At 45.1% G+C, this 26279-nt stretch overlaps 1 protein-coding gene across 2 annotated transcripts in view; it reads left to right on the forward strand.

The window, feature by feature from the left end:
• SYAP1 (synapse associated protein 1) overlaps window positions 1–26279 on the forward strand; it is a 159535-nt gene that overhangs the window by 71148 nt on the left and 62108 nt on the right. For both annotated transcript variants that reach the window (XM_085622231.1, XM_085622232.1), the window contains exons 4-5: window positions 13901–13974; window positions 20768–20907. In XM_085622231.1, the coding sequence (XP_085478357.1) occupies window positions 13901–13974; window positions 20768–20907 (214 nt within the window). The remainder of the gene's footprint in view (window positions 1–13900; window positions 13975–20767; window positions 20908–26279) is intronic.

A 26279-nucleotide genomic window follows, 5' to 3' on the forward strand; every position in this document is an offset into this window, starting at 1 on the left:
TGGAACAATGGGCTGTCTGCATGTGTCCTGTGTACGTCACAACCCTCTATGGTCGACAGCAAACAGAGTGTCCATTTTCCTCTTCTGGTTCTGTTTGACCAGTACCCAATTCCTTTTGTTGAAGACTGTTTCTTGGGAGCGAGCACCGGCGCTGATCAGCATATAAGCTTCATTTTGCTCTTTTGGGAAGTATCTGTGACACGAACCCTTTTGGCATTCATCAATTGGTCTGCTGTCCATTGTGGTAGTTTGGTACTTATGGCTTTCCTAAATGGCAAACTGGCAGGACTCTCTTCAGTTGCGAAGTGAGTAGTTGATCGATAGGCACAAACGGCTTGTTACATGGCTTGTTTTAGATCGATTCCCTCCATCAATGTTTGCTGAATTACCCTCTTGAGGTTACCCATAAATCGTTCAATAACACCATTGTCTTGGGGCCAAAGAGGTGTGCTCTTTTGATGATGCTTGCACATGGAGTCATACAAGACACGTCCTTGCCCCACGCTGCAAAGATGTCATCAAGCCGCTCAATGACTTTGTCATGGGCTGTTGATAGTTCTTCCACCAAAGAAAAAAGCGAATATTCATCAGTGACTGCCATGATATTATGTCCATTTCCTAGAGGCCCAAAGAATTCAACTGCAACTCTATCTCAGGCATGCGCAGGAAGGTCAGACAGTGTCAAAAGGTGATGTGTCACCGTGGGGGATAAACAGTTACAACGGTGGCATATTTTCAGTTCTTTCTCAATTCTTTCATCTAGGCGAGGGAACCACACTCTATCTTTTAGGGCTCTTTTGGTGACTACAATGCCACAAAGCCATGGGGTTGTTTAATGACTTGCTGTCTTAGGCTCCCGGGTATGATGATTCTCTAGCCTCTCAATGTGATACACTCATGAGCGATGGATAGCTCATCATGTACACAATTGCATAGGCCACAATGTGTTTCTGAACATTTGGATAGCCACTGTGTTGACCAGGAATCACTCTTATCCCCACCAAACTTGCATCTACTGTGAATTCAGTGCGTAACTTGGGGGTCAAAATAGGCCATTTTGATTGTATTCTCAATCACATGTTTTATGTCCTTAAAACTTTGGTCCAGGAGACCACTGTATTGGGACATTCTCCTTTGTTAAGTCTCAATGGGGCACTCACTGTAGCAAAGTCATGACTGTACCTTAACTTTAGCAATAACTGCCCATGCCTAAGAAGGATCACTGCAGGGTTAAATCTTGGGGGGGGGGGGGGGGCAAGTAGATGACAGTGTTCGCACCTTAGCCAGGTTAGGAGTCATTCCCCCATTGGAGAATATGTGCCTAAGAATCGTAAGTTTGGTCTTGTGAAACTAATTATTTGCTGCATTCAGAGTGATACACGCATCAGCAAGTAGCTAGCACACCTTATCATGCTCCTTTTTGTGTTGTCCCAAATACCAGTATGCCGTCACTGTAGGTTAAAGCGCGTGTAACAGGTTGAATTACTCGGTGAATGACATCCTGAAATATCTCCGCAGCCAGAGATACTCCAAAACTCAGTCTTTTGTATCTGAACAAACCAACATGAGTTGAAAACGTAGTAATGTACCTACAGTTCTCTTCCAGCTGAAGTTAATGTTATCCTTCGTTCAGGTCAAGACGGTAGGAGATTTGGCTCTGTTCAGCTGCATGATCATATCCGCTGTGTGAGGACCAGGATGTCTTTCTCTCTCGATTGTTTGTTGGCCTGGTGCATATCAACACAAATGTGCATTGCACCGCCACTGTCCTTCTTTGGCACCACAACTATGGACTAAACCCACGGAGTAGGACGGGTAAAACATTCAATGATGTCATGCCTTATCAACATTTATAGTTCTTTCTAAATGGCTTCTTGTAAGTGAAAGGCAACTCTGTGGTGCCTTTGGGCAACCAGGTAAATGTCCTCATTCATATGAAGTAGCACCTTCATTTTCTTGAGTGTTCCTAGGCCATGAAACCACAACAGGAACTGATTTGCGATTCCAGACTGGGCAAAGAGGTTGTATGTTATGTTATGTTATGTTAAAATATTTATACCGCGCACTTTCACCATCGGTTTCTTGGCGCTAAATGACAAATAACAGAAAGCCAGGATGAGATAATTAGCCGTATACAGATTGGAAGAGCGAGGTTTTCAGAAGTCTGCGGAAGCAGATGCGAAGAGCTAATGGCAGAGCGTTCCAGGTAGAAGGGGCCAAAACAGAAAAGGAGAGGCCACCATGCTTTTTCCTTTTATACTTGGGAATCTCAAGAAGGTTAAGAGAGGAGGATCGAAGGGTTCTGGAAGGGGTATAACGGGACAGGTTAGAGGAGATGAAGGCCGGGGCAGCCTGTGAGAGGGCCTTGAAGGTAGAACATGCCATCTTGAAAATACATCGTTTGGAAATAGGAAGCCAATGAAGACTGTGAAGGAGGGGAGTGACATGTTGGAATTTCGGCTGGTGAAAAATCAGGCGGGCAGCTTGATTCTGCACCAGCTGTAAACGGTGAAGATGACAAGCCGGGAGACCGGCATATAGTAAGTTGGCGTAGTCAAGCCTGGAAGTGATGAGTGCCATAACAACTAAGGTCAGGGCTTCTTTAGTAAGAAACCTACTGATCTTACGAACCCGCCTAAGATGGAAAAAGCAGGCTGAGGTGACCGCGTTGATTTGTGGCTTCATTGAAAGATCATCAGAGATGATCACCCCCAGGCTTTTGACTGAGCGCACAGGGACCGGAGCGGTCCCCAGGGATAGAGGCCAAAATGAGGAGTTCCAAGGATGGTTGGAGCTGCCAACCAAGACAAGCTCAGTCTTAGTAGGGTTCAGCTTCAAGTGACTATGATACATCCATTCCGCAATGGACAACATAGTCGACTGAAAATTAAGACAGGAGGACGGGGAGGAGTCAATAGGGAAAATCAACTGAAGGTCGTCAGCATAGTTGAAACTAGTAACTGGCGAATCACGGAGGGAAACTAGGAGAGGTTGGAGATACAGATTAAAGAGGAGAGGGGATAATGCAGAGCCCTGTGGGACGCCGCAAGGGAGAGAGGTGTAAGGGGCAGAGAAAGAGGAGAGATGGACGGACTGTGATCGCTGATGAAGAAAGGATCTGAGCCAGTCAAGGGCCACTCCCTGAATGCCGGCATTGTGGACACGGTCGATCAGAATGGTATGATCGACCGTGTCAAAAGCCGCCGAGAGGTCCAACAGGACAAGGGCCTGAGAGGTGTTATTGTCGGCACCCTTCCTGAGGGTGTCCATGACTGCTACTATGACCGCCTCGGTGGAGTGGAGGGGTCTGAAGCCCGCCTGCTGAGAGTCCAAGAAACCAGATTCCTCAATGAATGAGCTCAAACAGCGGGTGACATAGGTCTCCAAAATTTTTCCCAAGTAGGGAAGAAGGGAGATGGGTCTGTAATTGCTGAGTGTAAGGGGATCAGTGTTAGGTTTTTTGTAATTGAGAGAGTTCAGTCCCATCTCCGCAGCAGTGGCAAATGTAAGTAGGCATACACTCTAAGTTCCCTGAAGGACGCCAGTCGGCGCTTGCACTGATGTTGTGTTGTGTTTCATGGTTGCTGCTAATGACCCTTTCTACTGGCATGATATTAATTGATGCACCACTGTCTATAATGAAGGTCATAGGGCACCGGTTCAATTTTAATGTAATTTTAGGACAGCGTCCAAATGAATTTTGTCACTCCGTTTGGTGATGGTTCGTTGACTTTTGCACTTTTTTGCACACAGCTAGTCCTACATGTGCATGCCGTTCTTTGGATGACATCATCAACGCACATCCGTCGTTATCGCTGGTGCCTGATGATGACATTGACAAGACTTTCTATGACGAATGTTAGACTTGGCTTTTTCAGTGGGTTTAGCGCCAGACCTTTACGTTTCTACCTTGTTTTAATGTCTCTGCGCACTTTCTCACTTCTATTCAGTGTTGAAGTGCAAGTGCTCCTACTATAAAGTGTGTCATGATTGGTTTTCCATGATTGGAATATTTTGATTCACTGGTAAGTTCTTAGTACAGTGCACAGTGTCTCTGCGCACTTTCTCACTGCTATTCAGTGAGAAAGTGCGCAGAGACATTGTGCACTGAAGTGTAAGTGCTCCTACTATAAAGTGTGTTATGATTGATTTTCCATGATTGGAATATTTTGATTCACTGGTAAGTTCTTAGTACAATGCACAGTGTGTGCCCATGGCTTGTAAATCAAATTCTGCCCATGGGCTTGCAGCACTGGTTGTGCCATCCACACAGGTAGCCTTTCAAAGGTGTCTTAGACCTGCCACTGCAGTGTCTGCGTGCAGTTTTTACTGCCATGTCGACCTGGCAAGTGCATCCACTTGCCATGTCCTAACCTTCCCTTTTTTCACATATAAGACACCCCTAAGGTAGGCCCAAGATGCCCCTATAGGTGCAGTGTGTGAAAGTTGGGACCTGTACTAGTGTGTGTTATATGTCCTCATAGTGAAATACTGTGCATTTCGTTTTCACTGTTGCAAGGCTATCTATCTCCTAGGCTAACATGGGAGTTTCTTTGTACCATCTTACAAGCATAACATTCCATAGGGACAAGCTAGAGAAATGGAGTTTAAGCTTCCTGAACTCAAAATTTATAAATACATCTTTGAGTAAAGATTACTTTTGTATTGTGTGTTTGAAAATGCCCCTTTTAGAAAGTGAAAGACACACATATGATGGACTGAATGCAGAGCACATCAAACTTTCAGCCCCACTCAAGAGATCTGGGTTAAATCCATTGTTCTTTTGCTCACCATGCCACCCCAGTTTAGACCCAGCCATATGCAAATCAGTCTTGACTCTGTGCTTCATGGGAACAGTCCAGCCCTGGACCGGAAACGAGCAACCTGGGACTGGTTTCGGGGCATTACCCCTCATCAGCTAACTTGAATACAGTGGCACACTGAGCCCGGGACACACGTCTGGGCATAGTCGGCTTTTAGAAAGGAGGCATTTCTTTGCTAAACGATCCTGTGTGCCTCTGCCATTTGTATATTTCTTGTATGGTTTTGGATCGATAGGCCTGGAGATGTGCATTCACACTAGACAGACCCAAAGGAGGTTTGAGGTGTCTCCTGCCTTTCCTGAGTGACTCATTGCCAGGCTGAATAGACCTGGCTGCATTGAGAGTAGTGGGAGGAGTTGTCGCTTGAACCTGAATGGACTATCTTCACTCACAAAGCTGTCGCCACCTCCTGTGGTAAACCTGGCCTGAGCCATTCTGAGCTGGTTTATGTGTGCCTGAGAAACTTTGTTTGTACCAACTTCAAAGGAAAATGTGGTATAAATGTTGAGGCCCTGACCCAAGGACATAAGAACTTTTTTGGATCAATAAACGTGCCAAGAAGAAGAGCTGGAGAAGCTGTGATGAGAGACTACCACTTTGCTGTGTGCTCTGCTGTGTTGCCTGCAGTGGCTGCCTCTGTCTTGGGCACTGAAAGCACTAGTCTAGCCTTTCTGCATCTGTTTTCCCTGAGTTTCTCCAAGGGCTTGAGATAGAGCTTGCCCCCTGTTCAAGAAGTCACAGGAACAGCAAAGACTTCAGGTTCATGTGCTACCAGCACTGGGAACTGCGTGTTTTATGCTGCAACAGAAGAAAAAACACCTGACTTTGTCAACGACGCCGCTGCCCCATCCGTAACCCGAGGGAACCACTGCACTTTGCACCACAACCCTGGTCTCTCTAAGGCTGCTGTTTGCCGCCACAGAGCTGATGCTTGCACTGTGACCTGTGGGCGCCGCACTCTGCACCACCTCACTTCACACCGCCGCCCTGGTATCCCAGACGTTGCTGCCTGCACCATGACTTGTAGACACCATTTGCGGAGAACGTGGAGCACCGTCCCACTTCGCACCACAGCCCTGTTCTCGCCGACGCCGCTGCTCAAAGCTGAAGTTGACGCCACTGCCTGCACTGTGATTTGGGGGCATTGCTCATATGTTACATGATGCAATGCCCGTCCCACACAGTAGTCTTGGCCCACCGACATTTGCGACATCGACTCCAGTACGTTAGCCGACGACAGTGCTTCAGCAACGACGCCACCACTACCTGCACCGTGACCTGCTAGCACTGCAACGAGCACCCCCCCACTTCGCCCGTAGCCCTGATCTCACTAATTCCGCTGGAAACAGTCACGCTGCCTGCACCGTGACCTGAGGGCACCGCACGCTGCATCGCTTTTTTCGCACCCCAGCCCCAACGTCCGTTGTCGCTTCTTACTTCAATCACACGGCGTTCAACCTGCAACATGATGACTCCTGTACCGACGCCAGCTCATTGGAGCTCATCGCAAGTTCCTCGTCGTCCTGCATTTCAAAATGTACTGTTTTGCGGATAGTTCCAACACCGTAGCTGGCCCCCGATGCTGCGGTCAGCCAGAACTATCTGATTTGTTTGTTCATGATGCCGTGATAGCCCCGGACGGAGCTATGGACTTCAAGGAACTGTTTTTAAAGTCTATTTTTGCTTTGAGTATTTTGAATCACTGTATGTTGGATTTTTATAGTTTTGGTCTTGTTTTACACAGATAAATATTGGCTATTATTCTAAAACTGGTGTGGTGTCCTTTTGTCGTGTTTTCACTGTATTACTGTTGGTTATGTGCTATTGCTTTACACACTGCCTCTGAGAAAAAGCCTGACTGTGCCAAGCTACCAAGGGGGTGCGCAGGGCTTTTTTTAGAACTGTAACTCCCTTATCCTGAGTATCAAGAAGGATCCCTACTTGGACAGGGTGACAACCTGCCAACTAGAGACCCCAGTTCTAACAACAAACCAGACGACAATCAACTTTCTTTGGTTTCTACTTGTCATACCTGATGTTGCCTTTTGGCCATGTGGGTGTGATGACAATGCTTCTGGAACCTTCTGGCGTCCATTTTCACTTCTCGCTGTGACACATTTAGTTTCTCTTTCACTCTGCAGACAATTTTGAAGTGGTTTTCATTCCAGCAGCCTTTGCATATTTGTCCTATGGCTGGACATTACCCTTATGGGGAAATGAAAACCACATCGGCAGCATAACCTTCTCTTCTTCGGAGAGGTCACCTGCTGTGCATCTACTTTTGTGTTTGCTTTTCATGCTCAACGCTGATCCGTTATGCGCTGTTCCTGTCTCTCTCAACATGCGTCTCCTGAAGAAATCTGAAAGACAACCATCAATTACACTGAGGCGCATGGCTTCTTCCTCATTGACTTACAGTGTTTGATAAGTGCTTCAGGTGTTTCAACTAACTCATCCATCCTTTCACTAGACTTTTGTCGTGCATGGTTGATGATGTGCCTTTCATAGTCCACATTCAGCATCGGATTGAACTTGGTTTCTAAAGCTTCTTATATCTTTTGGTATGATGTTGCATCAGTTTGTGAGACTTTCTTTAGGACTTCTTTGACTCCATCACCATTTAGGTTTTTCAAATATTTAATGAATTTCTTACTAGCGCATCTATGAAGTCATCAAATGTTTCTATCCATGCAGTCCACCTGACACTGATGTTTCTTCGTGGTGTCAAGCTGTGGTGGTGGTGGCGGCGGCGGCGGCATCAGGAATTGTATCTCGTGCTTCACTCTGCTGCATTTGGGATTATGTGCTGCTCAGGCAGCATATGTTGGACGGGATGCCACCTGCAACTTCTGCATGCATCAGCCTAGCACCTGAGCCTGGGATATCGCATCCACTTTGAGGTCGTGTGGCGCTTTGATCGCCTGAGTCGGCAATTAGGTCTCTGTTTTTCATACCTGCTCGTCACTGCCTTTAGCATTTGCTTTGTACCGATGATGGCTATCTGTTATGGAGTGACGCAGTATCTCTTCTTTCAGCCTTACCACCGGGTTCTGGCGAGCTTTTCTTAGGCTGCTGGATCTTGAACTTCTTCGATGGCTGTGTATGGGCTGGAGCGGAGCTTTGAATCCACATGCACCAACTGCAGACTACATTGCATCTACTCTGGGTGCACGTGTACCCTTGCAAACTCTCAAAGAGAGCAGCCTTTTTCCTTTGGGGCATGTATTCTCTACTTATCGCCTGTTGTAGCGTCTCCCCCATGCCCACACACGGAGCTCTATACAGACATCTTTATTCTTCATCATAACCATCCATTGCACGCATTGCGTCATAACTTTTATAACCGCACCTTCACACATTCCAGCAATTGTTTTGTGAGAGCAGAGGCATGAGGCAGCAAACCAAAAGTGTTGGCCAAGGCGGCAGTGGGGGCCTGGCCCCTTTGTCTCATTACTGTTTGTTGGATAGGGCAGTTGAGTCATATTTCTAACTGACTAAGCAAAAGACTCCCCTTAAAAAGGTAATCTCAGTGTCAGCACTTGCAAAAAAAAGGGCAGACAAAAAATGGGATACTCATGTGGGGGGGGGGGGGGGGGGGGGTTCTCTCCCTGATGTAGTTTGGTTCCCTTCCTGCCTAGCATTCTGCATGCTTATGAAGTATTGTGGGTGCAATGCATGGATGACTGTAGAAAAAAGATATTGTTTATAATGCAACAGTGCAAAGTGAATTACCATTATGTGTGGCTCCATGTTATCATATCAAATCCATTAATCACCCTAAAATTTATCTCGAGGGATTACTAACGAAGTGATTAATTTGGGGATCCTCTGTTTTCTTTTTTTTGAAAAAAAGATTGCCTCACAAATATCGATATTATTTTAACTCTTTAATCAGTAGATGGCAGATAATGCTTCAGCTACAATTTTTGTACTGCGGAAACACCCCACTATCCCGAACCACTTCACTTATTTTTCTTTCCTCTTGCTCTTTTGAGTTGGGCATAGCCCCGCATTCCCACCTTTACTTAATTATTTGCCTTCTTATATATGTACCTATCTCTCAGAGTGTGTGGTGTGTACACATATACACACAATAGATTAATATATCTGTATCCTCATAGGAATTTAGATATAAATATATATGTATACTTGCCTATCGCTTCATTATTTGGCCCAAACTTTTACTTATCTTACATGTTTTTGTAATTACAATGTTCCCCGTTTTTTTTAGTGAGATAATGATTTACTCAAGGTCACAGAGTTTTAGTTAAGTAAGGATGCTGGTATTAGCCGCAGTGTCTCCCGTTTAAGAAGGACCAGAGGACCTCCATGAACTTGCAACATGATTGGCAACACTCCATCTCTGTTTAACCATCGTACACCTATATAGAGAGGAAGCATATGGGAAGAAAACCTGGACCACTAGAAATGCTGTACTAAAAGCATGTAAAAGCACTACATGGATTTGTTTGCCTCCGAATATGTATTGCTGTATAGAACTGTACAGGAGGTCAGATATCAGAAAAATATTCAGCTTGTTGCTGTGACTGTTTTTTTTTCAGCAGCCGTCTCCTTTGTTTTGTAAAGGAGTCTGTAATTGTCCTTGGCTGCGGTCTTTCACTTCAGACTGTAAAATAGGTTTTGTAGTGAAGTCATGGAGACTAATTAGGCCTCTCGATGATGTGAGCATCCTTTTGGGGTTTGTGTGACATGGGTAACAAACCTTCATCCACTACAAGATCCTTGGGGAATCGGTGCAAGTCATCTTCAAGGTATCCTGGAAACAATGTCTGTTTTCTGCTCCTTGTGCTCCCTTGAAACCGCGATAAGTCACAAATTCCAATTGCTAATATTTTATGTTAAAATTATGTATTATATTTTGTTATTTTAATGGGGATGCAAATACACGTTAAAACATACTGGCGCTAGGGTTGAACTGGTAAGAGTAAATTGACCCTGATTACGTAGGTAAAAGCTGTGTTTATGCAGTTCCTAAAAGAAGGGTTACCTACGATGTAATAATGTGGCGTTAATTCTTCTTGACCTATCTGCAACTTTCGAAATGGTCAACCACTCACTTCTTATTAATCGGCTTGAGACTAACTGGATTATGGACGCAGCGCTTGCACTTCTTAGTTCCTTCCTGCTAAACAAAGAGCAAGTGGTCACACTTGGAGACTTTGTCTCCGATCCCTTTTTCCTCCCGTGTGGGGTGCCCCAAGGGTCTTCCCATAGCCCTAAACGTAAGTTTTATGTCACCCCTCTGGTCAACCTAATCTGCAACTATGTGTTTTCCGTAATCTCCTACGTGGACAACACACAAATTGTGGTGCCGATATCATCAAAGGTCGAGGAGGTGGACAAAATGTAACAACTGCATGGTGCATCTTGTGAGCTCGATGCAGAAAAACTGTTTGAAACCAAACTCAAATAAAACTGAGGTACTGCTCTTTGGAAATGGGACTACCTCCTGGAATACCTCTTGGTGGCCTTCCAATTTAGGGCCACTCTCTTCTCCAGTGAACAAAGGACAATGAACTATGTATTTCTGATCAAATTAATTAAATCACCTCATGCTTTTTTTGTGCCCAGAATACTAAAGAAAACTATGCCCTTCATTCTTTTGGATTCACAGAAGACTGTCATTGTTTCATTCGTTATCACAAAGATTGACTATTGTAATGTCCTGTGTATGGTTTCCCAGATGTGTTTGCTGCGTAAGCTTCAACCGCTCCAAAATGCAGCAGCCAGGCTGCTGTTGAAAATTTCCCAAATTCACATCGGTTTTTCAGTCTTGGCAGAGTCTGCACTGGTTACCAGTCAGTGTAAGGGTTAATTTTAAAGTACTATGCTTAGTGCACAAAGCCCATCATCTGACAGAACCTGAGTATTTAAGAAATAAAAATTCTGGCATATACCTGACTGTACACTTAGATCCGGTTCAGTCAAACTAGTGGCCGTCCTCAGGATAAATAAAGCTAGATGGAGCGACAGGAGTTTTTCTTTCTGTGTTTGTAAACTCTAGAACTCTTTGCCTCTAAATATGAGATTTTAATCTGATCTGTTGCATTTCAGTAAAATGTTAAAATCCTGTCTCTTGTCACGTTTTTAAATAATGATATCTGTTGGTCAGTCTTCTTCCTTGGAACATCAGCGCCAAGACAACACGGGTAACAAATTTCACAACTTGACCACCAAGAACAAGGAGGAGCGCTGTCCAAATAGAGTGCAGCTGATCTTGGGGTTCCTTAGAAGACGAGCAGAAGAAGAACGAAGGGAACAGACAGTAAACATAGCTCTGATAAATTCTGGACTGCGGCCATACAGTTATTTGACACACACATTTATTTGAATGTGGATCACTTGGCTGCAGAGAGCCAGTGAAGGGTGCAAAGGTGCTAGACATCAGGGCTCAATGAAGACCAAGCAGCAGGTGAGTAGCTGAATTCTGAATAAGCTTTATACCTATTAATTTGGTATGAAGGAGTCTCAGGATACAGGGCACTGATTTTGTTAAAATGCGATCCCACAGTCACTCTTATCAGTAGAGCCATGTTCAAATTGCGAACAGGAAAGACTGTTCCTAAGGGCTATCTGGCACAGGAGACCAGAGCAAGTAACTTTGTTGACCTGGGAGGATCAAGCTAAGTCTTGATCAAATAAAAATCTTTAATTTCACCCACAGCATACTGGAACAGAACAAGAACCCAGTTTCGACAAACACTAATTGGAGGATTACATAGAGAGTCAATATGAACCAGACTAGAGACTTTCCTCCGACACTGGTCTCATGCAGAATGGAAATCAGGACTTCTTGGGACGCCGTATTCAAGGCTGCATAAAGTTCTAAAATGATCAATGCACCCATGTGGTCCAGATTTAGGGGCTGTTTTACAGATCTATTTAGTGAAGCACTAGGCATTAGTGGCTTTTCCGTACCACAGATTGCTTCTTCAAAGTGAGTAACAAGAGGCATGGTGTTCATAGTAGGGCAACTACCCAGAAGTTGCATGAATCCAGTACTTTGTTACATGATACAAGAACCTTACATTCAGCAAGCAGAAAAAGGGACAAGTGTGCTTTTGATGGAATGTAGCAAGTGGATGCCTTATTAAGCTATAGTAGCCCTAATGTGCAATACAAATGGTTTTGAATTCTGCTGTTAACTCCTGAATCGGATGCAAGGAGGATTAGAAACTGTATTGATCTGGGTCCCGGATGTCAAATTAGAGAATAACATTTTGCCTAGATATCTTCTTACAGAAGCAGAACAGGGGCTAATTGAGACTGAGAGATTTAAGAATATTTTAGGTACTGCGATCTGAGTAGTTAAGATTGGAGTAGCTCGAGAAATTTCAAGTGTATGTCATAACAGGCATGGACCTATTGTCTCTTTTTGTAAAAACAGTTATTAGCTATTGATCCTAGATGCTGGTGGGGCACATGGTTTACGGTTGGTGATGTCCCTTCTTTTCCAAAGAAAGTGATGAGAGCTTTTGGCTATTTTGTTTAAGTGAAATTAAAGAAGCCCTGGGATGGACTGTCTCAAAAGTTCTATACTCCGGATTGTGGAAGCGGTTGCAGTATGTATAGAATCTTTCATTTTCAAAGAGTGATGCTCTATCTAGCCTGTGCATGTTGCACTAATACAGTAAGAAAATATCAAGGAGTAACTGATATGTATTGAGTTTTTCGAACGTGGGAGCCTGATTCGGGCAGAAACCTGCCCAGGAATGGGATCTTCTATACAAAGTAGTTCAAAAAGGTGATGGCTGGAATGCTTGGATTAATCTCAGCCACTGGAAATTACACGGGCTGCATCCCAGTCCATCATTGTTGTACACAACATGCCACCTCAGTTTGGACTCAGCCATGTGCAAATCTTTCTTCACTCTGCTCCAATGTGAACAGTTCAGCCTGAACTCTCAGGCCATTACTTTGTTGCTGTTGCAGTTTACGCCCTAAGTACGACGGGTATGACTGAAATGCAGACCAAGTGATTGCCAGTGGCAGAGATTAATTTAAGCATTCAATCCATCCCCTTGTTGCAGTTTATGCCCCAAGTGCGACGGGTGTGCCAAGACATGGGCCCGTGCTCACTGTGCCATAGGACTTCAAACTGTTCCTACTGATAAGATTTAAGTAGATCAAAACCGGTCTGAGATTACTTGTGGAGGAGCCTCTCCTGGAAGTTCGGGACGGACTGTTTCAATGGGGAACAGAATGGGTACTGATTTTCGTAAGAGGGACCTTTGTATAGCGTGGCATCTTTAGTGAAAAACGATGGACTGGACTACGGCCCGAGCGATTGCGTGTGGCTGAGATTAGTTCAAGCATTCCATCCCTCACCCTGTTGTGGCTTCTTCTTTACTAAGGGCAGTAAGCAAAACTCAAAAGTATGTAAAATGCTATGTAAATTTATTTGGCAGCAAGGCTACATAATTCAACAAATACTGTGATTTGGAGATGCCAGTATGAGTTGGGAGCCAGCAAGGCTAAAGTCCTAGCCAAAACTGAGTTTCTTGTTGATGTAGTAGGTTGTCCTTTGTGTGAATTACATGTACCTGGCGATCATTCATTTGTGACTGTGATAGAGCTGTTGTCAGGAAAATATGTTAATGTACTGAGTGATGGTGCTGAAGTAAACTTATATTACCCAAACTGCTTATGCAGGCAACACAGCTATCGAAGTAAATAACTTTTGTAACCTTAAAAGGTGCAGTGTCCTTAGAACTATACTGCTTCATTGGTTCTAACGTGTATTATGGCAGTTGTGCAGGACTGAACATTTGTTTGGCCAATACACAAGTTTTAGTAAATAGATTCTTCGAAACCAACAATGCAAAATGACTGCATTCTTAACCTGGTCTTGTGCTGCCCCAAATTCACATCTAACTTAATAGGTTTGTGTTCTTTTTTTAGTTCATGGAGGTTTAAGACTGGTCTCCTAGATGTTGAAACCTAGTCATGTCAAATAGTGAGTGAAGGAGGTATGATAGCAGGAAATGATACAACTTTTATGAAAACCTGTACCGAGCTTGCAAATGATTTAATAATTATTTAAATTTTTTGTGCAGATGCAGCTGTTCCACCTTGGGTTGGATATAACGAGGAAGAAACAATTCAACAACAGATTTTAGCCTTATCCGCAGTATGTATTTTAAAAAATGTATTTCAAGCTCTGCTGTTCGTGTGTTTTGTGTGTAGTCACAGAAATCTTACTAAGCCTACTTGCAGTTTTGAGCTACGCAAATTTAATAAAGCAAATACTTGGGCTTAAATATTAATAAAGTGTCTTCTTTGAGTATTCACATGGCACTTCATTTTGAGACCTTCTAAAAAGTAGGTGCTGTAATGTATCTGAGAAATATATATTTTGTACCTAGGAAATGTTTGGTAGGTTTTGATAATTTTGGTATGCTGAAAGGCCCAGATGTATGAAATAAAGAACCACCTTCTCTCTCAAATACAGAACTGGAATCCCAGTGGGCAAAGCAGAGAATCCTTCTGGATTGAAGTATACTACTTTATCCCGAGCTTAAGTAAGGCGTCATTAGTAGAGACATTAAGCATCTGAGGTATCTAAATCATACCGTATCTCTAATTGGCAGCTAATCTAGTACCCAGATGATTAGGTAGACGAACACGTGGTACGATGTATTGATCAGTCTAACTAGGGTTCTGGATGATCATCAAGCATTATCACAGTTTATCTATAATACCCACTTAAGACAATGCACAGTACTTTAGTTTTAGCAGCATGCAATGTCACCTGTCCAAGCACAGGTACTCACTAACATCCTGATAATCTGTAGTATGTTTAACTTGATATGAAGGGAAATGAACTGAAAATCAAATTTATAAAGCATGCTAATTCCCAAAGGCATCTGGGCACTGAAATAAACCTATTGGAGGAAGTGGCAGGAAGAGAAACATCCAAGCAAGTGTATAAGGCAGAATCTATTGGCTAAAAAAGCCATGTTTTAAGCGCTTTCCTAAAAGGAAGCAAGCCTGTCCATTTTTTTTAGGTGAGATCGAAGAGTGTTCCAGAGTTTGGATGTGCAGGTCACAAACCCTTTGCCACCCCAGTTTACTAATCTGAATCGCGGGACTACTACATGGTTAGCTGTGGATGATTATAAGAATCTTGACGGGGCATACCACTGGAACCTACATTTAAGATAGTTTGGACCAGCGCCATGAAGTACCCCGAACGCGATGCACAAAGCCTTGAAATCAATACTCTTCCTTATGGGAACCCTGTGTAGTTGGGTCAGAGCTTGCGTGACAGACTGATGTTTAGGGATCCCTGATAAGAGTCTGGTACTGTGTTCTATAAGATCTGTGAATTGTTCAGACATTTTTTTCTGCAGGTTGAGGAAGAGAGCATTACAGTAGTCCAATTTAGACAGAACAACTGTTACCACTGTTTTCTGCAGCTCATGCGGAATGAAAAGGAAAACTTTACTGAGTCATTTCAGGGTGAAGAAGGAGGAGGAAGTGATATCATTGATCTGATTTTTGAATGAGAGATTAGTGTTGAATAAAATCAGTAAATTCTTGACCTTTGAAACTGGTGTGGGTAAAGTACCCAATTCTTGAGGCCACCAGCTAGGGGACCAGAAAGACGTGCTCTTTACAAAGTAACACAAGAAAGCTGGCAGCACATTAAACCAACCACTACAGCCATACAACCAATGGCCACTACCCACATTTTTATGTTTTTCTTGCAAGCAGTATCACAGTTTATAATGCCCACTTACGACAATGCACAGTGCTTTCGTTTTAGCAGCCTATAATGCCACCTATTCAACCTCAGGTGCTCACTAACATCCTGATCTTCTGTAGTATGTTTACACGATATGAAGTAACACCAGAAAGATGGCATCACATTAAACCAATGGCCACTACATGCATACAATATTCTATTCTCCAAATGTGTATGTTTTTCTTGCATTGAGATTTTAGCAGTCCTCTGTAAAGCCTCTCTCTAACAGTAAATATAACTATATATTATTAAACCCATTGTTTCAGTTAGCAGCACATTAGCCTAAATGTGGCCTACCTCTTTTTTCCCCTGCCCATCCAAGCAATGTTTTTTAAATTATGATGACCCTGGAAGTCAGTGTGATGTTAATCTGTGTTTTCACGCTATAGTGCTTCAGGAAATAGAACATTCTGCACAAATAGCCCTGCACTGTTGAATAAATTGATATTGCTCGTCCCACTCAGAGCTAACCCAGCCATTCATCCTTTCAGTGTCTGTGTAATGAGTATCATTGGGTAATATAAAAATCTATTTGCAGTACTGTAAAACCCCAAGACTGCTCCAGCAAGCACTGCAAGGTTTATTAAAATGCTGTATGATGTTATCTGTTCATAAAAATAACTATTTTGTTTAGCCAATGACTTTTTGTAAAGTGTTCTTATTTTTTGCGTGCTGCTCCTGAAATGTGCACAACTTGCAGAATCATAAGATGGATTCCTTTTATTTCAAGGGGGATGGAGACACTACATTTCTGCTGGGGGCTGGGGGCAGGGACAGCTTTGGGAAGAAGTGAGCCAAGTGTCTGGCATGGTTCTAAGGGCCAAAGCACTAGCCACACCATCAAAAGATGTAAATCAGGAAACAAATATCATGACAAATTAATGTAAATACTTTAAAATAAAAAAATCAGATGTTCAACATTTATCAGTGTCTCATTTAAGTATATGATATGTCACTGAATTAGGTGGTATTTTTTAAAGTTCTAATTTTGTAAACCTTCAAAGAATAACCTATGACAATGACAGTGCCTCTCAATAACCAAAATAAGTTGGTTCTCATGTCATCCATTTATATAGCCTATATTCATATTAAATATGTCACAAGATTATTTTATATTGACCATATACAAGTGAGGCTTTTGTATAGAGAAGATCCAATCCTGAATTAGTTCAGTATTCTCTCAAACTGGGTGGTTAAGTAGAATGATACATAGTGAATTAGTGCAGTGGACCATTTATCAAACAACTTTGTCACGGGGGAAGCTGGATGAATGAATGATTGTTATGCAACTATTGTTAGCATGTAGAGTTCAATAAATATATTCCTCATGCTTTAAATCAAATATATATATAATAGTCCTAGTATTTAAAGGTGTGCTTTTCTGTTCGGAATGTGTTAACAGACACTGAAGATCAAATACAGTAACCGAACACGCCCTTCTGAAATCTTGCTGCTCGTCACAAGCATCTTTATGAAGAGCTGTAACCTAAAGACCAAACACTGTTGGGGTTTTGAGACCTGTTTCTTTTGGCTACATATTTAATTCAGTGGTAGAGGTGTTCAGCCTTTCTTCTAACATCAATATTTTTCTCAAGTTGGCCACGCTAGCAGTAATATCAAAATAAAATATCTTCTACTGCCTTCCTAAGTAAGCCTCGCTTGACAAACAGATCTATTTCAGGGAAGATCCAAGACCTCGATGTCCACAATTAAATAACTCCCAAAACAAGAGGTTTTGAATCCCCACAGAATTTGCTCATTAGATTACAGCCCTTCAATGAGACCTAGCTGATAAACGACATGGCTTCAGAAGAATATGTTTGGTCTGCCACTCTTATCTTTAGTTTCCACTTCAAAATATTGAAGGAAAATCTTGGGGGGATAAATCCCCCCTCTTCCCTATGGTTCATATACACATGCATTTATCACTCAAAGGTCAATTGAGTAAAATTTTGCTGCTAAGAAGCATTATGTTTAGCATGTTTTGGCATGTGTAGCTGAAGATACACATCCCCTGCATACTCCTGCCATCTAGTGTTGGGCTCAAACGTATGCTAGTTTTTCTTTGAAGAAGTCTTTTGGCTCACGTGGTATAGTGACCCCACTCATTACTGGTAATGTGCATGGGTTTCAGCTCCATTGTTAGATTTTTTCTCCACCGTCGGGTTTAGACATGTTCCTTCGAGCTTCGGTTCGACGGTGTGTGAGGTTATCACAGGGCCTGTTCAGATCCTTTCTTACTCCTCAAACTAACAACACTCTGAAACTCCACGTTGGTTCCAAGTGTCAGTTGCCCTTGCTTCAGTTCTATGGTCAAACAATTTTGATTCCATGTATGGGGCCTAGCCCCTTGAGGGCTCCGTTCATTCATCTGCACCAGAGAATGTACACGTATTAGAGATTACTTCATTCAGGTACTGCCCGAAGTGCCGAGCGAAGTACCCAAGGACAGACCTCTATCAGGTGCGTAACCGTGGTCTGTCCCCAAACCATCAAGTAGACTCCTGCTCGGCATTCCTTGCCTTCAGGAACAAGAAAACTCTGATACAGTCTTTATTGTTGCATCTCATCAGCGTCTCTGGTACACCATGGATTAGAGTATACTCTGGACCTGTTTGGCGAACAGGGGACCGTGAGCAAGCGGCAAACACAGGCTTCCGGTGCAGACAGTCGGGTACTGGAGACAGAGGAGGACTCTGGCTATGACATAGAAATGGATTAGCCTCCCCCTACACAGTGCCCACCTCCAAAGAAGACCGCAGTAAGTAGCAACACCACTTGGAAGCTGAGCATCGCCCTCAATCGAGTCAGGAGTCGAACTCGCAGACCAGTCATCCGGTCTGCCACTGCTGCAAGTCAGTGGTCTGCACCAGACAGGCGAGTTGGAGCCGATGCACACAGAACTGTCGGTGTCAGAGCCTACCGCCAAGTCATGCCCTTTGAGTTGCTTCTCAAGGCTCAAGTCATCATGCCTAGGGCCAACCAGAAGTAAAAAGCTTCTCCTTCTGACCCTCCCTACATTGGGGGAGAACTACCCCCTGACTCCCTAGTTTCCCACACTGCACGGAAGCGGGCACATTCCCAGGGCACAGGGGATGCCCCTCTTCCCAACCAGGAGAGTAAGAAAATGAACACAGCAGGGAAACCTGTAGTGGTCCAGTCTTCGGCATACTGGCGTATCACCAGTTCTGTGAGGGTTACTCACCTGGTTTGAGCGTGCCCACTGGGACGAAATGAAGGAGTTGCTCCAACACCTCCCAGACCAGTACAAAAAAGGGCCAGGAGTAAATCGTCCATGGGAAAAATTATTTCCAACACTAATATTAGATATGCCCTAGGCCGCAAACACTAATGCTGGGGTTTGGGGGTAAATACCAGCATCCTTTTTCGCATACATACCAGCAGCACCTGGTTAACTTGCCTTTTGATGGAGAGTGTCTGTTCGTCCGCAAGTGGAAAAAATAAAGAAGGATACTGAGATGGCTAAAGCTGTGGGTGCCTTACAGCTCCCATTTGCCCGTGGTTCCATTCGCCATACACAATAGAGGGGCTAAAACCACCATCCGAGGCATCTCACTCTCTTTCCCAGGCAACAGCAGTAGCAAATACCCTCTCAGGGTTACTACAGGAGAGGGTATAACGCCTGAGGCAGGGGCAAAGTAGCATCCCTCCAAAGGGTCGGCACTGGCCAGGCAGGGACTCCCTTTTCCTTCTCTCTCACCATCTACACTTGTTGGGGGAAAATTATGAGGGTTTGTGTCCCGCGGGACAGAGATCACTTCAGACTAGTGGGTTCTCCGTGTCATAGCAGAGGGGTACTGTCTACAACTCATTCAGACACTACCAGACATCCCCTTGCGAATACAAACTCTCCTAGGAACTTCAGCATCCACTTCAAGGGGGGATGCATACACTACTCAGTAAAGGAGCCATAGAACACTTTGGCAAGTGGCTATACTCCCTCATTCCCAAGAAGGATTGGTCACTATGGCCCATTCTCAACCTCTGGCCTTTCACCAAGTACATCCTGTCAGAACACTTGCACATGGTGACACTCCAGGATGTAATTCCTCTACTACAGCAAGGCGGCTTCATGACAGCCTTTGACCTGATGGATGACTACTTCCACATCCCTATTCACCTAGCACATCGCCAGCTCCTCCCGTTTGTGTCAAGTGGTCAGCATTATCAGTTCAAAGTGCTGCCCTTCGGAGTGACCATAGCTCCAAGGGTGTTTACAAAGTGTCTTGCTGTGGTACCCCCTCACATCAGAAGGAATGGTGTCCATGTCTTCCCATACCTAGACGATTGACTGATGTTCACAGTAATACATCAATGCCTAGTGCCCACACAAGCCACCGTACATCTTTCACAGCCTGGATTTTACCATCAGTGACACCAAATCTCATTCCCAGCTCCTTCAGGTAGAGTTCTTCTTTTGGGACGTACTTGACTCTCGCTTAAGGAAAGCATACCCCAGGCCTGCAGGGGTTCAAGCTTTCCAAGCGCTGCTCCCTCTTTTTTAGCCAGATCGTCCGGTAATGGTCAGAAAGGTCATATGGCTCCTAGGCACAATGGCCTCCTGCATTGCTGTTGTCTCACCCTTTGCATTAGAGCATAACAGCAACCTGGTCACAAGCGGAGGGTTATTAGGAGGATCTTGTGTTGATCTGCGGCATATTTCTTCTTTTGATGTTTCTAAATTAGGCTGAGAAGAATTGCTCAATATTCAGTATTTGTTTTCTTTGGAGCCATTTAATTTGGTTCTGTAGCTCAGCAACGAATAAGAGCGCAAAACTTCCCTAACGTTACACGGCTGTCGATGAGACAACTGACATATATGTTTTATATGCCATACTTCCGATAGCAGATTACACAGCTCTCAGTAATGTCTTCCTTCAGGTGTACGCTCTTCATAATGCTTGTTTAACACATTGTTTTCTCTTACTGGAGAACTCTCCACATCGGCCTCTGACTCTAAAATGTTCTTTTGTTGACCCAGGCCTATTTGTTTTGTCAGTTTGTTCAGTGTGCTTGCATGGAAATACCTGGTCTGGTTTATTTATTATCCATAGGTATAATTTTGATGTACTTTTGTATGTCTACATACCACATGAGGTAAAAAAAAAATAGATATGAATAATGTTTCCCTACTTTCCACCCCATTGATATACAGGATCGGCGAAACTTTCTGCGTGACCCACCTGCAGGAGTTCATTTTCAATTTGACTTTGATCAGATGTATCCTGTTGCCTTGGTAATGTTACAGGAAGATGAGCTCCTGAACAGAATGAGATTTGATCTTGTTCCAAAGCAGTAAGCAGTTTATTTTCAATTTGTTTTTCTTGCTGGTGTATAGAGTTTGGCTGCTTATATTTGGAGAAACTGAAGAAATTACTGTTTCGCTATTTTATTTTTAGGGGAGTTGACATTATACAAAATCATCATCCCACCTAAGCTCCTCTATGTAGTACAGAATGCTCGCTTTTGAGTGGGAGAAAATATTTTCCTTGGGCTTGGTGCCATAGTGCACACCTTTGTCTGGGTTCCAGAGAATTTCTCTTGCCTCCCTCTCCAATGGAATCTATGATGGCATTGCCTTCCATGTTAACAAAAGATATCATTAGGCCTCTCAGCTTGGTAGTTTTGAACAATCTGTGCTTTTTTGGTTCAGCTGAAGCCATCTCTCCTTGAGGATAGGCTTTGAACAATATGTGGTATCCCATAGCCATGTATGGTGGTAGAGCCTCTGCTTGCTTACCCATCCTGACAGAGACTGTGGTCTGATCCTGGAAGGCTGCAATGGCGGAGAGTGGTTACCCTGGAGACGCCACCTTTGGAATCTATTCTAATGCACGTCTGAGTCCAGAATAGGTTTGAGAGATTGGGACCTGATTATGATTTCTAAGATCTGGTATTTGTGGGCTGCGAATGCTATTAGTCTTTTGCCATTTTCTGTAAGTTTGCTTCACACTACCCAATACTTTAAATACCTTCAACTGAGTCATAGCCTCCAGAAATACAAGTTAATTCTCTCGTAACTTAGGTAGGAAGGCTGTATCGTAAATTTTCAAGACCTTGATCAGTCACACCACTGGAGCTTTTTCTAAGCTTGAACATAGATGGCAGGTTGCTTTGGGACATTTGTGAGGAAAAGTGGGATAACGCGATGATCTAACAACGGAAAATTGCTATACATGCAGTCTTTCAACTTGTCCAGTTAAAGCGGATTCACGGGGTCTATTGCCCCTCCACTCTTGGCAAATTAGAAAGTTGTAGCTGACTCCCGGTTTACGGGCTTTAGTAAAAAGGGTATTGTAACAAATTGGATTATTAGTTCCGGGTGGCAGATACTCACCTCAAGTAATGATCCGTCCTTTTAGGATAAACCCTCAAAGTACTAAATTGACCTGAGCTCATCCTCCTAGTGGCCATGGCCTAGAGCAAACAGGCTTAACTTGGAGGCAATGTGTAAGGCATTTATGCGTAACTGAAACAGGAATAAAGTCGAAATTCAGACCAAAATAAGATGACAAAACAAATTAGAAAAATAGAGTAGAGTGAAATAAACAAAATGCCTCCAAATTGATAAATCCAATAAGGTAACCCGGAAATATAAATGTTAAAGGTTTTAGTAGAAATGGCACCATAAGCACAAAGTCCCAATAATAGTCCATGGTTGCAATAGAGCAGGACCTAGCCGCAATTTGGCACTGACTGCTGGTCGGATACTCTAACTAGGTTTGTTCTGGTCGAAGATTGTACCTTCCGACACCAGTCATTTAAGTCCCATTCTACCACAGGAGTACACTTCTCAAGCCCCCATGACCTCAGGGGTGGCATTTACAGACTCACAAGGTGGCAGGCAGAGGCCAACATGAGGGTCCAGTCCAAGTTCTGTAGCCACTGATCAGTTGGGGGTTGCAGGAAAAGTCCTCTTGTAGTTTGTTGTGCTCAGTCCACTTCCGATCTTCCACTGATCCAGGGATGTTTTAAAGTGGGTGCCTGGAGATGCCGCATTTATGACTGGCACGAGCTAGTGGGTGGGAATGACTGCTGGGGACACCATAAACAGTGGAATTAAGGTTCCCAATGCTAACCCTACCCACTCTGTATATTTTTAAAATGGCTGATGTTTTCTGCCACACTAAACATAGGCTTTGAGGGCTGGTGTGTGTGGTAATCCAAGGGTCCTTGTATTAGAACAAAGGTATGCAGTTACTAGGAAATAATGAAGGGGAGAGTAGAGGACTGGTCGGTATATATTGATGTCCAAAAGGGGGAGGAGGTGTCTCCCACTTAAGGAACTGGGGCCCTCACATACCTCTGAGCTGGTGGCGCGTGGTTAAGTCGAACGGCTAGTGAGCCGCAGCCCAACCGACGTTAAGAAACCCTTAATGTGTTGGAGAGGGGTGAACTCCCACGGACCATGGCCCAGGGCAAAATCTGTATGATTCTCAAACCGGGGGGTGATACGTATGACCCGTCGTCCTACCGCCCGATCACCATGTTGAATACGGACGTAAAAATCCTAACGAAATTGTTGGCCACCAGGCTGGCTCCCCATATGGCACATTTAGTGCACCAGGACCAATGTGGGTTTATCCCGAAGAGGAATACGGCGATGAATCTCCGACGCCTGAACCACATACAGCATGAAGTGAGGAGTCGGGAAGATCGGACGGTGTTGGTCTCTATTGATCTAGCTAAGGCGTTTGATACCATTTATTGGGCATACTTACAGGAGGTCCTTCGGAGGGTGGGCCTTAGGCCCAACTTTCGTCGGTGGATACAGATTTTATATAGCGCCCCGAGGGCAAGGGTGCGCCTGGGTGCTGCGCGATCGGAGGAGTGGCGGCTGGGACGGGGCACGAGACAGGGATGCCCCCTCTCGCCGCTACTTTTTGCGTTGGCGATTGAGCCGTTCGCTGTCACGATTAGGGCGGAAATGGAGCAATGGGGAATCCAGGTGGGGGATACGCGGAATGTGATATCGCTCTATGCAGATGACGCCTTGTTTTATCTGAGGGCACTGACGGAGGCACTTCCGGTCCTGCTGCATCACCTGGACCGTTTTGGGGAGGCGTCGGGCCTGAGAATTAACCGCAGTAAATCTCTTTTATTCCCGCTTTCGGGCTTTGATGCAACGCCCTGCGAGGCCCTGCCGGAGCTGGGGTTGCGCTGGGAACGTGCTAGTTTCCGGTATTTGGGTATTCAGGTGGCCGCCACGGAGGGATTGGCGCTCGCACGGAACATGGATCGGGTACCTGCCTCACTGCGGCAGTCTGTGACGTTTTGGAACGCCCTGCCGCTGTCCCTAATGGGACGCCTGTCTGTAGCCAAGATGGTAATGCTGCCACGGACCTTGTACATCCTGCAGAATACGCTATGCCCTCTCCCTCCTAGGGTTTTCCGGACCCTCAATTCACTGCTGACCTCCTTGCTTTGGGCGGGGGGACGCAGTAGGGTGGCCCTCAGGACGGTCGTGCGCGCCTATGAAGAGGGGGGATTGGAGGCCCCACGTTTCGATTTATATTATTATGCAGCGCAGCTCCTCCCGGCAGCCAGATGGTTTGCAGACACGGATGTGTGGGAGACGCGATTGCTGGCGGGCAGGGCCACGGCGACGGACCTTCAATTGCCCTTGATGCGGGGGTCGGGGGCGGACGCGGCGCTCCCCTACGTGGTGACACGGCACGGGTATGGCAGCGGTTTGTCGAGCGGGTCTTGGGTGCGGCACCCTTCCATAGGGATTTACCAATTTGGATCCTGGCCCCCATGGTGGAACTAGAGCGCCAGGTGTCATACCGGGACTGGAAAGAGGGGGGTTGTGAAGTGTTGGCAGACCTGTACCCCTCGGAGACCTTCCTGTCATTCGAGCAAGCGGAGGAATTTTACGGCCTTCGGGGGGGGACAATACCTACATTATCAAGGGCTGCGGGCGGTGGTGCGTTCGGTCTGGCCGCAGTGCCCGAAGATGCCCCCGATGACGCAGACTCTTAATGTAATCCTGACGTGCGGCCGGGGCCGTAGATTATTTGCATTGTTATACGTGGTGATAAAACGCGATTCGGCTCCCCCGGAGCCTCCGGCGTGGGCGGCCTGGGAAGCGGATTTGGGAGAGCCTTTAGAGCAAGGGCAACGAACGCGAATCGGAGCCTTGACGAGGAAAGTATCCTGTAACGCGCGGTTTAAGCTCACCTATTTTAATTTCATGCATCGCACCTACCTTACCCGGAAGGCGCTGAGTAGGTTTGAAACGGGCAGGGGGGACGACTGCCCTCGGTGCGGCGCAGCAGGGGCGGGATTTTTACACCTGGCCTGGGACTGCCCGCTGGTAGAGACGTTCTGGGTAGGAGTGGTGGGCCGCGTTGCGGCCGCCACTGGCCTCCGAATCCAACGGACACCCCTACACTGCCTGTTAGCCCTGGTTCCCAAACCGAGGAAACGGAGACTTGCCTATAAATTGCTGCAGTTAATGTTGGTTTTGGCGAGGCGTAGGGTCGCGATTACCTGGATGGGTCGGAAGGCCCCGGAGCTCGATACGTGGCTCAGGGATGTGAGGGAATGGTCGCTGGTGGAAGAAACACATATGCAGAGCTCTAGGAGGGACGAGAAGTTGCAGGGGGACCTTCTGGCGTGGCGAGTTCTGTGTATGGAGGGGTTGGCGGAGGAGGGGCAATCGCCACAGAGTGAATCGGAGGGAATGAGTGGGGAGCTGTATTCCCTGCTACCTTCGGAGGGGGAGGGGGGAGGTGATGATGGCGAGGCTGATCCTGTGCGGCACTGAGCGGGGCTGGCCCGGATACTCTCACGTTATAGCCGGTGGCCTGCCTCACTCCAAGGTATTCCATATGTATATGTTTGCTGATTGGACCTGTATGTACTGCTTATTTCTGATGTCGGGGGGAGGGGGGAGAAATCTGATTGTTTGTATTAAAACGAAAAATAAAGTTTAAAAAAAAAAAAAAAAAAAAAGAAACCCTTAATGTTCCCTCTACCAGCAATCAATGCAGCTGGTGAGCCACCCAGGATGGGTTGGTTTTTATTACAATATACCTCACTGCTAGGTCATTTGTTTGTTTGGGTTTCCCTGGATACTAATTAGGAACCAACCACTGTGTAGATAAGTATTTTATGTTTGGTCCTGAAGAATTGCAATTTGATCTTGTGACAACCTAGGCAAGAAACATGTTGACCTATAAATACTGTAGCCACCGCTGAACATTACATCAGCGGTGTGCCATTCTCATTTTTAACTGGGACAAGTGGACTCCTGATTAAAATTAACTTTGAGTACCACTGTGTCCTATTTTATAATCCCCCTCACTTCTCACCCTCACCCTTGAAACTCTACACCAGAATGCCCTATTCGCGCACCGCAGCTTACGGCTTGGTAATAAAAGATCTCTGTCAGAGCCCCTTATAGGGTGCCAGTCGGGCATTGCCATGCCGGCCTGACGAGGAGCATGCCCTATGATGAAGCATGACACCCAGCCGGGTGTGTGAGGGCTCCACTTCCTAAAGTGGTAGAAACCCCTCCCCCTTTTGGACACCCATCTATACCGACCAGTCCTCTACTCTCCCCTTAATTATTTCCTAGGAACTGCATACCTTTGTTATAATATATATACACTAGGGGCATGTATGCTGGACATATTGCTGCCCTCAGTGCCCCCTTTTATTTG

Source organism: Triturus cristatus, chromosome 8, assembly GCF_964204655.1.
Source record: "Triturus cristatus chromosome 8, aTriCri1.1, whole genome shotgun sequence".
Taxonomy (NCBI): domain Eukaryota; kingdom Metazoa; phylum Chordata; class Amphibia; order Caudata; family Salamandridae; genus Triturus; species Triturus cristatus.